Source organism: Podarcis liolepis (assembly GCF_965112155.1).
Source record: "Podarcis liolepis genome assembly, chromosome: 5".
Lineage (NCBI taxonomy): Eukaryota > Metazoa > Chordata > Lepidosauria > Squamata > Lacertidae > Podarcis > Podarcis liolepis.
In genome coordinates this window covers 46184543-46203951 of record NC_139556.1, presented here as the reverse complement: position 1 = coordinate 46203951, position 19409 = coordinate 46184543, and the positions used below count along the sequence as shown (strand labels likewise).

Below are 19409 nucleotides of genomic sequence, written 5' to 3'. Positions count from 1 at the left end.
TCAATTGCATGACACCACATGTGAGATGACCACTGATTCTTCTAATTATTATTTATTAAATTTATACACTGCCCTTCATCTGAACATCACAGGGCAGCTTGCAACATGAAAACACATAATATAGAACATAACAAACAAACAAACACCTCCCCAAAGATTTAATTAAGAAGCAAAACATTCTATGAGCTTGCTTTTTCATAGTTGAATTCTTAATCTACATCTAGAGCACTTTAGAACTTTGGGAAATCTTTTCTATGACCAGACTGGATGTTCCACCTGCTTCAGGTTGCATTTAGGAAATTCTGGTCCTCCCCAAACCCTGTGTAGCTCCTTAATAAGAACTTAAGAATGTGCTGGATCAGGCCAATGACCCATCTAGTCCAGCACCCTGTTCTCACAGTGGCCATTCAGATACCTGTGGGAAACCAGGGAGCAGAACATGAGCACAAGTGTATTCTTACCTTACAATATTTCCAGCAACTGGTTTATTGCCTCCAGCTGTGGAGGTAGTGCATAACCATAGTAGCCAATCATAGCCCTCTCCTCCATGAATTTGTCTAGTCTTTATAAAAGCCACCCAAGTTGGTGGCCATCACTGCCTCCTGGGGCAGCAAGTTCCATTGTGTGACAATAGGCCATGTGATGTTGGACAAGGAGTGGGCCGTGGCCAGGTACAGCAGGGGCTCCTCACTTGAATGTACAAACTGATCTTCACTATTACAGTGGAAGAACAAAAATGAGAAAGGTAAAGAGACTGGAAGCTCAGTTTGCTGATACTTCTAAAATCCCAAGTTGTCCTTAAGAATTAAAACACACTTAGAACAATGTAGTTTGAATGGTGCTATTTGTTCCTCCAGATACAGAAAATTTGATCCTAGGATAGAAGTGGTGCGTGTAGCATTTACTTATTCAAAAAGACATGCATAATTCAAATGATTTGTTAAGAAATGTTAAATTATTAACTATTGTGCCTTTTAACCTTACTGTTGTGCAAATTGAGAGGTGATGTTCAAAGGGCGGAGGGGAAAGGTCCAGAAGAATGGGCAGCATATTCAACCCACAAAATCCACCATTTACCATCACATTATTCCTTGGAAACCATAAGGGACATAAAGTTACCAAAAGGAGTAGAAAATTGGTTTTGTAAGGTTCTAAGGATAGCCCACAGAGGAAGAAGCAAGATGCAGAGGAAGGCACTTGTGCACACAATGTCTTTGGCGAATTTTGTTGCAAAATCTTCACAGAAATTTGTTCGACATATTGCAAGGGTGCTTTCTGATAACTTTTCCTTCACAGACGATTGCAGCTGTTTTGCAATAAATCGATTATTCGGCTTGTGTAATTGTTCAAACCGCTGCATCTTAGTGCTATGAATGAGGGAACTGACAATGGAGGGCAAATTGGCTTATCACATGTTAAAACTATTAATGGAATAGAAAGTTATTCAAATTGCACAGTATTGATGCTGTATAAACCAGCCGTGATGGACTGCTGGATATGCCCTTCTATTTGTTCATATTTACATTAAAATGAAAGTTATGGAAAACAAGCTTTAAAAACACTTACTTGGAACCTGAAATTAAATAAAATTTATAAGCTATTGTTTTTCTTTAGTTTTGGATAGACATTTTATGGGTTGGGCTGAGTTTTGCCCCTCTATGAATGGGAGGACTCATTGCATTCACAGAAATAACTAGGGTTTAATGAGTTATTTTCACCAATTCCAGCTTCTCCCTCCAGCCTGCCAGTGCAACTTCTTGTGCTCTTCCTTAGGGTCTCTATTTCTGCAATGCATCTTGTCAAGTGACATAGTGGGAAAGAGCATTCAGCAAAAGTCACCAACTTGCTTCCCTTCCTCCAGAATGAAACAGGACTCTGGTTGCTTTTATCCTATACATGGTTCTGCTCCTCTTACCCTCACAAAAATATTGTGGCTGAGAAAGCAAATGGTGAGCTTTCATGGCTTTGCAGAAATTTGATCCAAAGTCTTAGTCACACTATTCCAAACATGGCAATGGATCTATTCCCAACCAAATCATACTTCCTGCCATCACTGTACTTTTTATTCTAGACTTCATAATTTATGAAAATCTGTCATGCTGCTTCATGTGGAGGGAAATATAATAATATGGACCTCTATTAGCTGGGATGTAGTCTCAGTCTGTTCATTTAATCAGTTTTTAATTGAGCCTTGTGAAGTTATAGCCTCAAGAATGAACATAAATTCAGAGTCTACAGTCCTAAGTGCTTTTTCTAATTTACAGGCAAAATTACTTATGCTAAATATTGTATTGCCTGTATTTGTCCCCCCTCCCTTTTTCTGCATAGCATCTTTAGCCGTTTGCAGCATATGTGCTTTTTTTTTTTGTACTCCTCTTCTCTGTTGAACACAGCCAGAAAAGAATGTGCTGGTAGCCAGGAACCAGCATGGCTTTATCAAAAATTAGTCATGTCAAACAAACCTTATCTCATATATATATATATATATATATATATATATATATATATATATATATAATATGTAGTTACTAGTTTGGTAGATCATGGGAATGTTGGAGCCATAGTATATCTTGATTTCAGAAGAGCATTTGACAGTCTCCGATGATATCCTTGTTGACAAACTCATAAAATGCACCCTGCATAATACTGTTGCTAGATGGATCCAAAAACGATTAAACAATAGTACCCAGTAACTGTATGTTTAATGGCTCTATGTCATCTTGGAGGGAGGTCTTACTTATACTCCCAATGCTTAATGGATTTTACAGCCACTTTCCCTTTTGATTTTACAGCTCAGAGGCTCTTGTCTAATATGTAACCTAATAATGTGTGTGTGTGTGTGGGTCCCCCCCCTTTCTGTGATCAGTGGATTTTGTAAACCATTCTTATCTAAGTAATATCCTTTGGAAAAATCTTTTTATTGTGAAGCTGTCACTATAATCTCTAGTATATGCCTTCTTCACATTTGTCTTCTAAATTTATTATTATCATGTTAGTCCCCACACCACCCATCTATCAGTTTTTTGGGAGTCTTGATAATGGGGAAAGAACTTGGGCCTGACCTGGGCTCAGGGTTTCCTTCAGCCAAGGGCTCTCATTAATTCTAGGACTGGATGCCACAACCAGGAAAATGCTCAGTGAAGCTGCAAGAGACCAGTCTCTTTCCTAGTAGGCTACTGTGGGACAATGTGGTCAAATCTGTAGTGTTAAGAGCAAATGAAGAGACAAAGGAGGACTCCAGCAGCAGGAAAGAAATGGGGTTGCGAGACTGCCACTGTTTCTTCCCCTTAAGAAATTGGCTTCCCCAACAAATCACTGCCAGTTGCCCACCCTTCCGTAGCTGCCACCCTTCTCCCTGAGGAAAATCTTGACTGCTGTCTGCTGTGGGTCTCTGCATGAACCAGCTATCTAGGCTAGCATTTCTTGTCAGCCATTTTGGTTCATCTAGGTTGACCCTAAGAGTACCTGAACAGGGAAGCTGGAAACAGAACAGGATGTTGAAAAGTACTCTCCCATGTTGCAAGCTTCCTGTATATGTAAAAAGAAAGCAATTTCCTACATACTTACCTGTGACCCACTGTTTCTGCCTGAAGGATCCTTACTCCTGAAGACTGATTTTGCATGGAGGTTGAGGATACAGGCAACCAGGGAACCTACAAGGTCACCGAAGACTGGCTGTCGTCGTTAGGGGAGCTGTAGTGGGTAGCTGACCTCCATCAGTTGAGAGCTCAATGACAAGTTAGGTTTCTAGTACTGCATGATAGGATTCCAGTATGCCAACATTTCCAAGACAAGATTACCAATTACTTTGGTAATCTTTAAAATATTGTAAGATATGTCAGTGTTATAATTCGTGTATTATACGAGGTAATGGTGGGGGGCTGAAGGTAATAAAATAATGGCTTGGCTTCGGCTGTCTACTAAATTTAATATTGGAGGCAAGTTTAAAACCGGACTTTCTGGTTCAGTTCACTTACAGTAGACTATCTGACTATCATGGCGCTACACAAGCAAGATGATCCTTGTCTGATTTATTTCAGACACAAGGAGGCATTGCCTTATGGTATACTATAATTGCAATCAAGTCATATTTGGTTTCCCTCTATGAAATTGTTCATCTATTGCAGAATGTGAGCATTTCAAGTGTACCTGTACTTTCATAAAAAAATAAAAAACCCACCAAACTTAACAGGCTGCATTCAGCTAAATGAATTGGGGAGTATATTTCAAGAGAGGCCACATTAATTTAAATAGCGTACACCCATACTTTATTGATATGGAAATAATGCTAAGAAATGTTGAAAGCCCATTGCTTCCTTCTAACGCAGTGAATCCTGTGCCTTTATGATGCTGTTAGTGGCAATGATAATTACTAAGTTTACAGAGAAGGAGCTTGGTACTGTTGCAGAGGTGCAGTTGGGCTAATGCTATCTTGACTAGTTCAGTTTTAAATTGCTCATGAAAAATTAATCTGTTGGATTTAGAAAACTTGATATGGCAATGAAATGTTGTAGGGGGAAATAGAGACAGCACAGCCAGTAATTTGTTGTACAGAAGTTTTCGGAAGCAAAAATATTTAAAATAAAAGCAAACAATTCATATATTTAGTGTTTATAATTTTAATATTTTTTTCCATTTTATCCTGACTCTGTAAAGTATTTTACAGTGGTGTATTTTTTTTTAAGAAAACAAGTGATATTTACATGTATTGTTTCCCAATAATTCCAAAACAAAGAACTATGTTGCTTTATGGGAATTATGCAAACTTAGAAAATATTGTCCCTGTAGTATGAAAATAGCAAGTAATATAAAATTACTGCAGCATTTATTGGTTTGAAATGGAATCAAAGCATGATATGGAAGTGTGTTTATAAATAAACCAGTGGCTGTGACCACATGATATTGCTAATGAATACAGCAGCAATTTATGGAGTATGCCAGACTGGAGAATGAAAATACACTTACTTTTGGGTGTCCTACCTGGTTTTATACGAGATCTCAATAAAGTGGAACTATCGTCATCTCACATCTCAATCACGTATTGTACTTGGCTACAAATTTTAAAGAATTAAATTGTCCCTCCATAAAATTCTAAATTGTGCCTGAGTGATCCTAAATGTAATACAATATGATACGGTTTACACACTTGCAGAGAATATTTTATTACAAGTTACATAGTATGGTACGATAACACAATATGTAATTTTGAGCAAGAATATGTATTTTACCTTTTGAATAGAGGAAGTGTAGGAATTAAAATTTGTCAGCGTTTTAGGAAAAATACTCCGTTCATTTATATAGAACATTTAATTTAGTTTCATTTTTTCAGCTCCAAAATGGTTTCCCAGCACCTCTTTTTCCACCTTGATACCTGTATAATGTAGCTTTTGTGTTACTTGGCAACAAGCAAAATACTGTTTTTGTAGATTTGTATGTAAATGGAAACCCATGAGAATATGGGCTATTTCTGTAACACACAGATCAAATGCTAAGAATATCAGAGAGCTGTTTGTTTAAAATATGTGTAGTTGTACACTATCCTTATTTTGGCCCGGGTACGAAAACACTTAAACTTGTTAAGGGCTGTAAACCAGCAGATATTTACCATACATACCAGAAAATTGCACACTTTTTCGTTGTGCATTTCTTGCAGCTAACAATCTTTAAGCCCAAAACCTGGTTTTGTGTTGGTGGGGTTGGGTGAGGCAAAGGGGCAGTGAAGGCTGCTGGAGGGGGAGGGGAATGGAGAAAGCGCATATATCCATGTGCAGTTTTCAGCAAGCACATTTATAACTTGTGAGATAGTGAGCTTGGACTATTGACCCAATTTGTTGTTGTTTGAGGGATTGAATGCATATAGCTGGGCTTCTGTCACTGTCATGGAACGGTAACTACCTGCCTTGGATGGCAAACTATATTTTAGATTTGGGGGGATTTTAAAATGTGTTTTGGGGTGTATTATGGGTTATAGTGTCAGCGGAAGTAAACAGAAGTCTCTACGTGTGCAGACTTCCCTTTTGCACTTCTCTGGATCAAGGTAATGGCCATGATCCTCTTTAAGACCATGCATCAATGGTCATAACAACTGAGCTGCTCTGTATGTGAAGATGTTTGCGGTATCATAATAAACATCTTAGTTTAATATACATATGCTTATATTTGAGGATTTTGTTTTCATAAAAATAATATATTTTATGTTCTGAGATATTTGGAATTCTAAAATATTTATGGTGGGATCTTTTGTAAACAGGTTTTGAACTTTAATTAAAAACATTATAAAATACATTGTTTCATTCTCCCCCGTCCAACATAAAACAATTGCACTTTCCATCATGGCACGGAAATGCCTTTCTCATCCTTCAGCTTTCGCAAAAAAATATTTTGGAATATGTACAATGATTTGTAGCCCTCTTGGAATTTTACTGGAAAGGTGTGAATTTTTCGTTAAAGCATAAATAGGAAGTACTGTTTGAAGCTGACCATAACAATCGCATACTGCATTTTCATAACTCATTAAGTGAAGCGTTTATCTTCCCCCTGAAAATGACCAAATTGCTTTTTTGGGGATACATATAAAATTGGCAATATTTAAATAATGACTTTGAGATTGAAGTAAGTGGAGTATAGCATGTCACACACTTGTTTCTCCTTTTTTGTGTGGAATTCTACCAGTAAAATTATTTCCCCTTTTTGTTGCTTCCCAGTACTGAAAAAATGCTTGTTCAAGACATGAAATTGTAGACCTAATACCTTGCATATACCCTGTTGAAAATTAAACTAGAAAGGATCTGAGAAGTCTGACTTAATCCTAAAGTTTACAAGGAAAGTCATTATAACATACTTTTTTCCTCTTGACACACGATTTAAAAATATGGGGAAAAATCAGGATACAACACAACCAAATTTAAGAACTTCCTTATTGTATTGATATTGGTGAGAATTTAGTATTCGGCTTCCTCCTCTTGAAATTCGTGGTTAATAAAGAAAGTGGATGGCTCATGCCCAAGGTTTACAGTTGAGGGTGAATTTTAAATGTTACTCTTAAGGTTACCAGCCCCCCCCCCCCATGAATCCCGGGACACTTTTAAACTTCAATGGATTTTGTATGGGGACTGATTTGTAAATCCGTAACCTTATCTTAAAGTTGTCTGTTTTCACATTTTCATTCAAGGTTTTGATCTGTTAATACTGAACGAAATATGGAGGTCAGGATGGTTGGCTGTCTTTCTTGAATGCGCAACTAAATAAAATTGCCAGGCTCTTGTGAACTTTTAAAAAGCACAACACATTATAAAATTTCTGGCACAGTGTGTCAATAGTGTATAGTGTTTTTCAAGACTGAATTACAAAAGAGTATTAAATTGTGGCAGCTGCCAATGATCTGTTACTTTAATGTTATCCATCTCTTCTCCTCCCCCCCTCCCAAAATATGGTGCCAAGAATATATAATTTTAGCTGTTGGGTACCAACAGATTAAAAATGATATCTAAGAGAGCTAAGAGCCCCTAGCTTTGACCCTGTCAACTTTTCAGTGATTAAAGGCATGTCCTGACTTTGGGTGGCTTTTCATTGCTCCCCATATAAAGTGAGCAGTAGGTCTGGCAATGAAAATGACACTAAATAAAAGGTGCCAGCATTTAACTGAGATGCAATCACTTGGCTTAATGCTACAGCACATAAAGGCAAGTTTACACATAGTCACATCTTAAAGATTATTCATGGTCTCAGACCATTTGAAAATATTGTGCTTTCCTCAGGATTTTATGTGCTGAAAATGGCACTACCCAACCCCAGCATATTTGGAAAATTAGATGTACAATGAAGGCCTTTGGAACCAAAAGGCTTGCTCTTCGCCTTCGCAAAAAGAAATGAAAACAAATCTTACTTGAATTGATATACTCAGATGTGAGCAAGATGGCAGTTTGACATTAAAATGTTCCTTTAAAAAATGATTGTGGGTTGAGGGACTTGGGGGAGAGTAGTTTTACTTTTCTAACCTAAATTTCTATCCTGGTTTTTAAAATTCTTTTACATCCCACACTGGTGAAATTTGAATACAAAGTTGGCAAGGTGTGATTTAACGCCTTGCTCCTGAAAGTTAGTTCATAGGTACAAAGGCCTTTTTGGTACATATGGTGAGAACAGAATGCTTCTTTAACTTTGTCAGTATAACACTTGCTGACAGTCACCTGCTCAGATTACCAAGATCCCTTTTTTAAAAATTCCACAACTTTGCGTGTGGATGTGTTTGTTTGTTTTTTGAAGAAGGCCTTAAAATTCCATATACTACGGAGTTAGTTAAAGAAACCAGAGTTTCCATCTTCCGTGCTTTTTTGATTCAGTTTTGGATTTTTGCTTGGGAGTTGAGGAGTAACTCTCCTGGGAATAAGGCAAAGGTGCAACCTGAGTTTCCTCAATAGGATGAAGTTTTCTCAGAACTGGCTGTAGTTTGTCTTCTTGCTGCTTAAAATCTAATTCCACACTAAATAGTGGGAGGAAAAGAAGAAAACCAAAATCAGTTGTCAAGGTAAAGATTTTAGGTTAGTCAACATTGAAAATGAGTGTGACATGCTGAAGAAAATCAAATGTCTACATTCCTTCAACAGAACACATTGACAAGTATATTATAAAATAGTTACGAAGAAGGTTGAAATGTATAACAAACTTTAAATGTGTCAACTAAATAATGATGTGAGACCTATGGTACCCCATAGCATCATACCAAGTCAGACCATTTGGGTCAGTATTTTCTAAACCTCCCATTATCCCTGACCATTGGCCATGCAGGCTGGGGCTAATGGGAGTTGGAGCCCACAATATCTGAAACAGGCCATATTGACTACCCCAGACTACAATTACTGCTAAAGGCTCTTCTGAGGTTTTAGACAGAAGTCTATCCTACAACTACTTTAGATGCTGTGGATTAAAACTGGGATATTTTGCATTGAAAGCATGTCATTTTACCTTTAAGATATACGCCCCTTCTCTGCTGACTCCTCCTCTACCCCTCTCCCCAAAATATTTAGTTGTAAGATGTTCTTGTACTTTGTGCACTTGCAATCTGACACTAACTGGGTCTCTGTTTGGGTTGAGGGTTTGGCATCTGTAGTCCCCTGTGCAAACATGGTAATTCATGCACCTGCTAACTGTACGGGATCTCTGTGTGTCTGGGGATATTTTTAAGATTTAGAAATTATACTCCTAAAGAGATTTATTGTGAAATGAAAGCTGTGTTGCTCTTTTAGAAAATATCATCATTCAATGCACGGCATCCAATACCAGAACTTTATGAGACATTGGAGTAAAGGTACAAAACTCCCTCTGGGAGAGGGATGTGCAAAACAATGCAGGGTTTTATGTTAAACACATTGTGTTTCTGACATTTCGTGGAATCATAGAATTGTGGAATTGGAAAAGACCCAGAGGGTCATCTAGTCCAACCCCCTGCAATGAAGGAACAATATCCTGATCCAGGATAAATTAGTTTAACCCTGTACTAGCTGCAGTCTTCTGTTTGGATCATAAAGTATGCTGCAACAACCTCTTGGATGGTTCACAATTACCTGTTGGGAATTACTTCTGAAACCATGATAGAGTAAGCTTGCAGCTAATGAGGGATAAATTAAGAAGTTCCATCTACTTGGGGTAAACAACTGGATGAAAACCCTTGCCTAGCTGTTCGTAAGCTACCAACTTCACACACATGAAAGGGATCAGCACTGTAGAGTTCTGAATACATCATTTGAATGAATGAGCATCACAATCTGATTTATATGTATTTGAAAAAGATCGTCTTCTAAGCTTTGCACAAACTTATTGAAATAATGACCTCTTTGCTTATGCTTTGTCTCTATAAGGCAAAATGCTGGCTGCATATAACGTAACTCAAACTTGAAGCTCAGCCAATTATAAAGATAAAGCTTGTCAAATTGGCACAGATCATCATGTTACTAAACAGAACTTTGAAACATAAAGATTGCAAGGGAGAAACAAATTCAAATCTGTTACTCATTTGAAGGTTTAAAATTGCCACATAAAAGTAAAGTTAAGCTCATAAAATATGCATCCTAAGTTGTAAGCAGTATGTGGAGTGGAAAGCCCTGCTGGCTGCCCTGCAGTTAAGGAAAAAAGATTCAGAAGAAATTATAGCTAAGAGATCAACATACATTAGTAAAATACATTTCAGATTTAATTTATAAAAACAAAGAGGCATAATTTCACGCTATAGCAAAAGGGCAATTAGTAATGGTAATGCACAGCAATCTGGGCAAGGAGATACACACACACACACACACACACACACACAATTTTGGAACGGCAATCTTGTGTAACACAAAGTAGGTTAATTATATAGCAGGTTTCCTCACCTGTTCATGGATCCAAGAAAGCAAAAGTAATGATGGAAAGGCAAAACAATCATAAACTTAAACATGGCTCATAGCTAAGGGAAAAATTAATGTGGTTTATAACCTACCTCTCCCCACCCACCCACAAAAAATGGGAAAATATTACACAATGTGACATATCCCTTTAAATCTAAGGTATTTGTTCGCTCCTATCATTGCATATCCATGTGAAAAAATAGGGCTGAGGATTCTTTGATGATAGAATCTGAGATACAGGAACAAGTAACCATTGTGATTTGTCACCCCATTGTGAGATCCCTGTACAAACTGAGTGTGGAAACTCGATCTAACAGTAATCCTATTTTACACGATACATTTCAGAGCTTCTAAGATATAGGAGATACTTCGAATGATATTATAAATTAATTAACACAAGAATCTTTCAGCTGTATATGTAAGATTTAAAGAGAAAGTGTTGCTCATGTATTTTCGCCTGGATTCTAAGATACATTAACTTAAGGAGGTTTGTGGAAGAAACTTCCCTTCGTCTCACTGCCCCCTCTCCATGTAAAGCATCTCTGGAGTCTTGGAGGTCCCCTCCTGGACAATATGGGGTAGCGTTCAGGGGGGTTGCTGGAGGACAGAAGGATTGTCTAAATTTAGGATTGAACTCAAATACTTTAAGAAGGAAGTTCATGGAAAGTATGTTTCCTGTTGTTTTCTCCACTCCAGCAGCCCTGCTCCCAAGGCCCTTATTCAGAAGGTTTCCGAACCACACAGAGAGGCTCTTTTATGAAGGAGACAGGGTGCATATGGCTTTAGGCAAAAGTAAGGAATGGGGAACTTATCTGTGGACTTTACAATGAAATTTGCAGTGTCAGATTGGAGCTTGGACTGGGTTTTGTTGTTTTTCTCTCTCTCCTCTGACCCCCAGTATCCAATATATTGGACAGAATTGTGCCAAAGCAATGGCTGGAGCAATGGTACATTGCTTGTGTTTTTGCTTCTATTGAAATATTAGTACAAAAATATATGTCAGTTTAAATCTCTGGTTAACAGATGGAATACAGGACTAAGCTTAAGTTACCGTAATTTTCGCCCTATAGGACGCACTTTTTCCCCTCCAAAAATGAAGGGGAAATGTGTGTGCGTCCTATGGGGCGAATGCAGGCTTTCGCTGAAGCCTGGAGAGCAAGAGGGGTTGGTGCACACCGACCCCTCTCGCTCTCCAGGCTTCAGGAAGCTCTGCGCAACCCTTGGGAGACCGGCTCTGCGCAGAGCTGCCTGCAGCCCCGGGCTCAGCACACTTCTCCCCATCGCCAGCCCCACAAGCTCGGGGGACAGCGGGGAGGCGGAGCGCGCCTTCCCGCTGTTCCCCGACCTGGTTCTTCCAGCCCCGCACCTGGGGGGGAAAAATAATTTCCCCCCCTTTATTCCCCCCCCAAAAAAACTAGGTGCGTCCTATGGGCTGGTGCGTCCTATGGGGCGCAAAATATGGTACTTAATGGTGAGATTCAAGGATCAGAAAGGACCCAAGTTAAAGAGTATGCATGCCACTAGAAGGGAATTGAATATACTTGCATCAGGCTTAAAGAGCTTTTTTGTTGGTATGTTTGTTTACAAACCAGTATAGTTTGGCCAAGTGTTTTGCTGTTCAGTGGCCTGAGCTACTGAGTTGTTAAGGCTAGGACACCATGTTTGTGTTGGGTGCTGACAATTCAATATTTCCAATCAATTTCAGACCAGCAATTGTTATTGGGAGAGATATAGATAGCACATGTAAAGCATGGTGAACAGGCAAACTGCTTTTTAAAAACCATTGACCATGCTCAATGGTTTTCTTCTTTTGTTGAACTACTTTGTTAGTGTTGCTATATATGTAATAATAATAATAATAATAATAATAATAATAATAGAAACCTATACATTGATTTGCCTCTTGAGCTGTGGGAAATCATGTACCAAATTTCCAGCTGGGCACATGGTTTTTTCCTGTGGGTAGATGGATATGCCTATACCGCTTAACCATTAACATTTCTAAGCAGCATGGATCTCTTCTTTCGGATCTCATGACAGGAAAATAAGCACATAGCTAGACTTGAATTGTGCATCCATGGAATGACATGCTTACACATAAAGCAGCTTTTTCAGGTGTCATTGTCCAAAATATCCAGTGAAAAAAGATGAATACGGGTACGACAATTATAGATAGGCCAAGTAATTGGTGCCTGAAACTGCCCTAAATCATCCTGTCCCAAAGTTCCTCCCAACATTTCACCTTCTAAATTATTTCACGTGCCACTGACTCTCACATTTGCAAGCTCTTCCTTGCTTGCCCAAATCTAAGCAAGCCACAACTCCAGCATTCACGCCCCTTTCTCACATGACATTGCTTAGCTTCCAAAATAACATTGCATACCAAATTAGAATCCTTTCCCTTAATTCTGCCAACTAAACACCCCTTACCTGAATGTGTGAAGGAAAATCCCTTTTAGTTTATCAATTCTGTCTGTCTGTCTGTCTGTCTATCTATCTATCTATCTTGCATCCAACACATTATCATATTGATGTCCCTTATAAGCCTACTTTGTGCAGGCAAAGTGCTTATTATTTTGTCTGTTGATGTTCACATAATCCATATAATAAATGGGAGCAGCAGCAGCAGATCAACCCCTTACTTTTACCCTACCAATATACTGTTTTATCTGTAATGTGTCCGTAAGCTGAATATCATTCTATTGCCTTTTAATTGTGACTTGAAATAATGACACACCTTAAGCTGATCATACGGCTGTAGCCTAACAACTCTTTGAGAATCATCTGTGCTACATTTTTAGAAGTGTCTCCTACTTAGGGTAGATTGTAATCCAAGTCAAAGTTGATGAGATAAGCAACAGGAACAAACATACTTTGTGGGACAAAGGGAGAATTTGGTCTGTTGTCTATATACCCATGTATCTTTATAGTATCCTTTTTATCTTTTTAATTTTTCTTTAAGGGTTGTTCTCTGTGGTTTGCATTAACTAAGTTAAGCAGGCTTTGCTTCAAGAATTACTGTGTCATGCTTTGAGAACTTTAAACACTGATCCTCAAATCTCTTAGTCATGTAGATGCCCTATTGAGACATAACTTAGTGGTGATTTTATATCATCTAATTAGCTTTCATCTACTAAGATCATCTTAACTATTTCATTTGCTGATCTGGACTTGAAGATTGTATTTCAGATTGTAATAATCTGTTTTTAGTTGAGTCAGAATTTAGCACCAGGAGAACCATAATACCTAGGGTAAAATTAAATTACTTCGTAAAGCAAATACATTTATTTTTTAAAAAAATTCAGAGGAACAGAAAATAGCCAAATGATACATTAGCATGGCTTTCATGAATATTTCTCAAGAACTTCTGTAGTCTGGTTTAATCAGGGCTTTTTTTAAGAGTTTTTTTTTTTTTGCTGCAGAAATTAATCAGTATGCTTCAGATACAAAATCTTTTCTGAACCTGAAATAGCCTTGAATGAGCACTTAGAGTGCTTCTGACTTTCCAACAAAAGTGAATTATGTTATGAATGCTTTAGACGGTTCTTCCATTAAGATAATTCATGGTAAGTGCCCAAGATCAGTGTACAAAATATTAAACAAAAGCTGTTTTTAACTGGGGTAGAAAGAGCAGTTCTACTAGGAAATAATCATAGAATGAATATAATTTTCAGTTTTTGTTAAAAGTTACTTTGGACAGGCTAGGAATCGGATTAATACCTTTCCTGCATACAAATGCCATTACTTCTCAATAGTAAGTCATAATAAGGCAGAAATATGTGAGCTCCTGGCTCTATCTTGATAATGGTGATAATGTATAACTTTTTAGCTTATTAATCTCATTTGGTGGTACTTCTGCTTTGCTGTTCTATAAAATATAACTGATTTTGAATGGAGGATATACTTGATCTTCTGTTTTGTGATCTTAATACTAAAGGAATAGATTTTCTCAGCTTGAACATTTGTCAGCGCCAAACAAAAGAATAATTTTATTATATACATTATATGAAAGCTTTAGGGGTTTTATCTGTTTTTTCTAATCAATACTTTGAAAAGAATTGTCACTCCAGTGTATTATGAATGTTTTATGTTGCCATTTTTTTCTCAGCTATGAAATAAATTTGTATTTTTTAAAGAATTCATTTAGTCACTAATGGGCTTGGGGCAACCTTAAATTATAAAGTTGAGGCTTGGTCATCTATTCTAGCTTGTGAGCCAGTGCATTTAACAGTACCTTCTCATAAGACAAATTACAGATAGATAATGCAAGATTTTGCTACTAACTAATTTTATGTAGAAGTGTCTGCTTATGATATATTTTATGTAGAAGTGTCTGCTTACGATATATATATAGAGAGAGAGGGGGGGGGAGAGAGAGAGAGAGAGAGAGAGAGAGAGGGGAGTAGACACTTCTACACTTCTATATATATGCATTGCATTGCATTATGTATATGCTATCATACTTTTCTGGATTTAGATCCCCCTACTTTATAGATAAGAGTTGAATGTGTGAGATGTTAGAGTTTGATCAGGGAGACACTTGGTTGGTTTATTAAATTTCTGTCACTCCCAAAGTAACTCAGGATGGCAAACAATAAGAGCAAAACCACGGGGGGGGGAGGGGCTGAAATACATTTAAACAAATTTAAAAATCAAGCTTCTTCACAGCTATATGATTTCATTGGTTGCCAGGAACAGTATATTTCAGCCATGCCTAGATGAACAAGAATCCAGGAATATCCTGGACCACAAATCTGTTCCTTAAATGAAGTGCAACCTTCTCTCCCCCAGGCTTGTTACCCTCCTAATTCATAGTAATTCACAGTAATATCACTATATCGCAGCTCATTGCTATGGGAATGTCAGTAACTCATTATCAGTTTCTACCAGTGAAATCTAATGACCAGTGTAAACTGATACTGGGATCCATAAGGCTGCTTGGGTTAGCACAGTGTCATTGTTTTTAAAAAGTACTGAACAACTGACTCCCATATCCCATCACAAAATACTTTTGCAGACCTCTCCTCACAATCTGAAGCCCACATAGTTTGGCAAAAAGTATTCTATAGAGCTGAGTACTAGACAACGTTCCTTGTGGAAGAGCAGGCTAGCTATCCTTGCTACCCTCCTGCCTTTTTCAGCAATTTAGTTGGGGACAGTGCTGGATTTACATATAAACTAAACAAGGTATAGCTTAGGGCCCCACTCTCTTTGGGGCCCCCAAAAATTTAAAGAAAAAACTCTGGATATACATTTCCAAAATATTAGGTAAAAAACAAATAAAATAAAACCTACATACAGCAACAGTGTTTTGTGTTGTGTATGGACCTGTTAAGTCCACAAATTACCATATAGCATATATTCAACACAAAAACGGTGACAATTTGTTGTTGACACAGGACAGCTGGACATATAAAGGGCGCCATTACCTTCAGTAGCTTAGGGCCTCATCAAACCTAACTCCTGCCCTGTTTGGGGATATAAGACTATATGAAGCAGCAGAGCCAGGCAAGCTGGAGATTCTTGACTATCTGGGACAGAACACTCAGCACAAGCCTCATTTCCATTATCTCTTTGGATATATGCTTGAGGCTTTAGTTACCTGTGCTTTTGTGTCCACTTACTATTTTCCCTACAGTTTTTACCCCAAGTCAACCTTACACATTCTTAAAAAAAAGAAAAGAAGATATTTTAAAGGATGTATTTGGGGAATCACCAGTGAGAATCCCACCCGCTTTCTTTGAGCAAGTTTTCCAATGTGGCATCAGGGGCACATGTTTTTATATATCGTTATATATGACAAACCAAATTCCCCGTACATAAAAACCAAGTAGCCAACTGCATACTACTTTGAAACCTGTCCAGAAAGTAGGAAGAAGAGCTTCGGTGTATATTAAAAGTATTAGGCACTGATAAAGTTGGTCAAAATAATCAGGTATTTTGATGAACAGTAAAAGAAAAGGAAAAAAACAAACAGGAAAAGAAGATTTAAGTTGTTTGAAATCTTCATCTTTCATGCCATGATGGTCTTTAATTAGACACCAGCTATTGTGCCATGGTACATAAACATTCTAAGAATGTCATATTGAGGAAAATTAATTACATTTAGTAATTTCTACATTTCACTTTCTCACTTGCTGTACTTGACATTAGAGGATGCAGTTGGGTAGTCAGGAGGGCAATAGATTTATTGCTGTGAGGCTGCTTTTTATGCTTCAGTTAAGGCCAGTTTAAAAGGGTTTCATTTATATGAGTTTTCTAAGCACATCCTACCTCTACCCTACGATTATGTTCCTGAGTTTATACACAGCCTCTTAAGCACATTATGAGTACCTCTTAAATAGCTGCCTTGGTTCAAAACAAAATATGCTTTAATCAGGGCAGATTTAGAAAATTGTTTCTTGTCTGTAAGTGGAGGTGCTTAGAGAGGGCCATTCTCTCATGTCTGCTATCTCACATTCAGACTGGTTCTCCTCTTTGTATGTTGAGGTGGTTTTGCCACATGAATGAACTCCCTTTGATTATGTGTTTATGACTGTGTGTGTGTGTGTGTGTGTGTGGTGTTGGGCACAGAGTGAGCATGAGAGGCAATAGTCTCTGGAGAACAGTGCAGTGCTTTTCTCTGCTGCCTCTTGCATTACTGTTGCCAGAAAGGAGAGCCCTCTCTTTCCAGCTCTTTGGATCTTATTATTGTCCTGATGGGAATGTGGACAGCGAAGTTTGTCCTTGTAAAAATATGGATGGAGTGAAAGGTGATGCAGTCTAAATATGCAGGGACAGGAAAAAGAGGAGAAACTTTTAGACAGCTGGCAGGGAAGACTGTTTCATGTCTACTCATCTTGGATGCACTGTTTAAACGTTTAACATTTTGTGTATATTTGAGTCTAATGTTTGGATGTAGTGGATTGTATGTATCACCAGGATAGAGAACAAGGGTATTTATATGTTTCCCGATGAGCTCAGACTCCCATGCTGGTATATATGGTTCTGAGTGCTGACTGAAAAATATAACAACTACTATGGCTCCTGTTTCATTTCCCAACGACCCAAGCTACATATTACAACACAGTTGTGTCTAACATTAACCAAACAGCTGCTTCTGGAAAGCGTGATCTGCAGCAGGGAAATAGTAGGATGTGCAACTCTTTCTCCACACTCTCCTTTATTCCAGAAACTTTACTCTAGGACAACCCCCCCCCCCAAAAAAAAATGGTTTGACCTTTTTTTAAGGTAAACATTTGTCTGGAGCCCTTACATGGGTGCAAATGTTGGGATAGGGGATTTAATGAAAAAGAAGGAAAGAACAAGGTTTTCTAAAAAAAAATTATGGGACATTCTTCACCACAAGGTGTGGTGTCCTGTTACCCTCCAAGCTACTGTTGGACTCCAAGTCCCATTCTGTCCGAGCCATCATGGCCAGTGGTCAGGGATGATGGAAGTCGTAATTCAGCATCATACGGAGGACCACAAGTTCCCCATCTCCTCTTTACAGTGTTAAAATGCAAACTGAACTGTAGTATTTAATGTATCTGATGTATATGTTTCTACATATTTCCATGCTTCTTTATGAAGTTACTATTTTAGTTCACCTTAATATAAAATATGGTAAAAAGGTAAAGGACCCCACACAGTTAAGTCCAGTCGCGAATGACTCTGGGGTTGCGGAGTTCATCTCGCTTTACTGGCCGAGAGAGCCAATGTTTGTCCGCAGATAGTTTTTCTGGGTCATGTGGACAGCATGACTAAGCCGCTTCTGACGAACCAGAGCAGCGCACGGAAACACCGTTTACCTTCCCGCCAGAGCGGTACCTATTTATCTACTTGCACTTTGACGTGCTTTCGAACTGCTAGGTGGGCAGGAGCAGGGACTGAGCAACAGGAGCTCACCCCGTTGCGGGGATTCGAACCGCCGACCTTCTGATCGGCAAGCCCAAGACTCAGTGGTTTACACCACAGTGCCACCTGCGTCCCCATAAAGGTACAGAATGCCAAATATTAACTTTTAACAAAAATAGCTTTGAATAATGATGCAGCAAAAGCATATCTGATTTGCTGCTATTTTCACCTAAACATCATGTGCAATTGGAAAATTGGGAACAAAATCCACCTGAAGCCATTGCACCCTTAAGAACTTCTGAAGTTAGAGCCCCTAATTTCTTTAACAGCATACATTACAAAGGGGGATGAATGAGATAGCATTAGGCTTCCTGCATTTCAATTTGTGTTTGATATATTGTGCAAACAGACACCATAAGACTTAAAATATGAAATGTAGTCACTAATATAGCCTTTTGTGCTCTAAGCATCCCACAATTATTCCCTGAGCTACTCAGTTGTTGCAGTCAGTTTCCTCCTGCTGACCTCCTCACTGTCATTGTTGGAAAGAATAGTGGCACACATTTTCCTCTGATGCAGTCTGTATTATCTATGTAGCATGCTAAAACTATTAAAATTCTGCATTATTTTAAATTTAGTGTTTCAAACTTTAAAATTCATTTGCTTATAATTTATCTTGATTCTACTAGTTATGTTGCAGACCCCCCCACAATGCCTCACCCCTGCAGTTTCTCAGTTTGAGTTCACTTAGCATTTTTAATGAATACATGTTAAATGATACCTGTGATATGTACCCACTGAAAATGTGTTTGAAGTAGAGACATGCATGTTACCATGTGTTCCTCAAGTAGATATGACTTGGAGGTCTGTGACTGGCTGTCTTTCCATAAAGCAAAATGAGTGTGTCTACTTCTGATTCTAACACTTTTAGTAGGTACATACAAGAAGTCTGGAACATGAAGCGCAAAGCACCCCTGAGATTTCACTGAGTATTGCTTTCAAGTTCTTCAGCATTACCCCTAAGCTCAACGTTCTCATGATGCTGAAGTTTTCTGCGTGTGCCTGGTGCAAATCCGGATACACACGTGTCCTCATCTCATTTCTCTTTTTATATCTGAAATACTTTATAAATTGGATTTTATAGTGCAATAAACATTAATTTCCTAGTCTTCTGTGCATTCGTGCTGAAAT

At 38.2% G+C, this 19409-nt stretch overlaps 2 protein-coding genes and 1 long non-coding RNA gene across 6 annotated transcripts in view; 2 read left to right on the top strand and 1 right to left on the bottom strand.

Annotated features, from left to right (window-relative positions):
• Positions 1-19409, top strand: part of DOCK1 (dedicator of cytokinesis 1) — a 365804-nt gene that overhangs the window by 127687 nt on the left and 218708 nt on the right. The window lies entirely within an intron of this gene.
• The window catches only part of INSYN2A (inhibitory synaptic factor 2A), a 59672-nt gene continuing 45400 nt past the window's right edge, over positions 5138-19409 (bottom strand). For all 3 annotated transcript variants that reach the window (XM_083506184.1, XM_083506185.1, XM_083506186.1), the window contains one exon: positions 5138-8482. In XM_083506184.1, the coding sequence (XP_083362310.1) occupies positions 8299-8482 (184 nt within the window). In that variant the 3' untranslated portion in view covers positions 5138-8298. The remainder of the gene's footprint in view (positions 8483-19409) is intronic.
• Positions 11846-19384, top strand: LOC310708214. The gene is made up of 2 exons (XR_014526916.1): positions 11846-18360; positions 19153-19384. It is a non-coding gene; the product is annotated as an uncharacterized lncRNA (long non-coding RNA).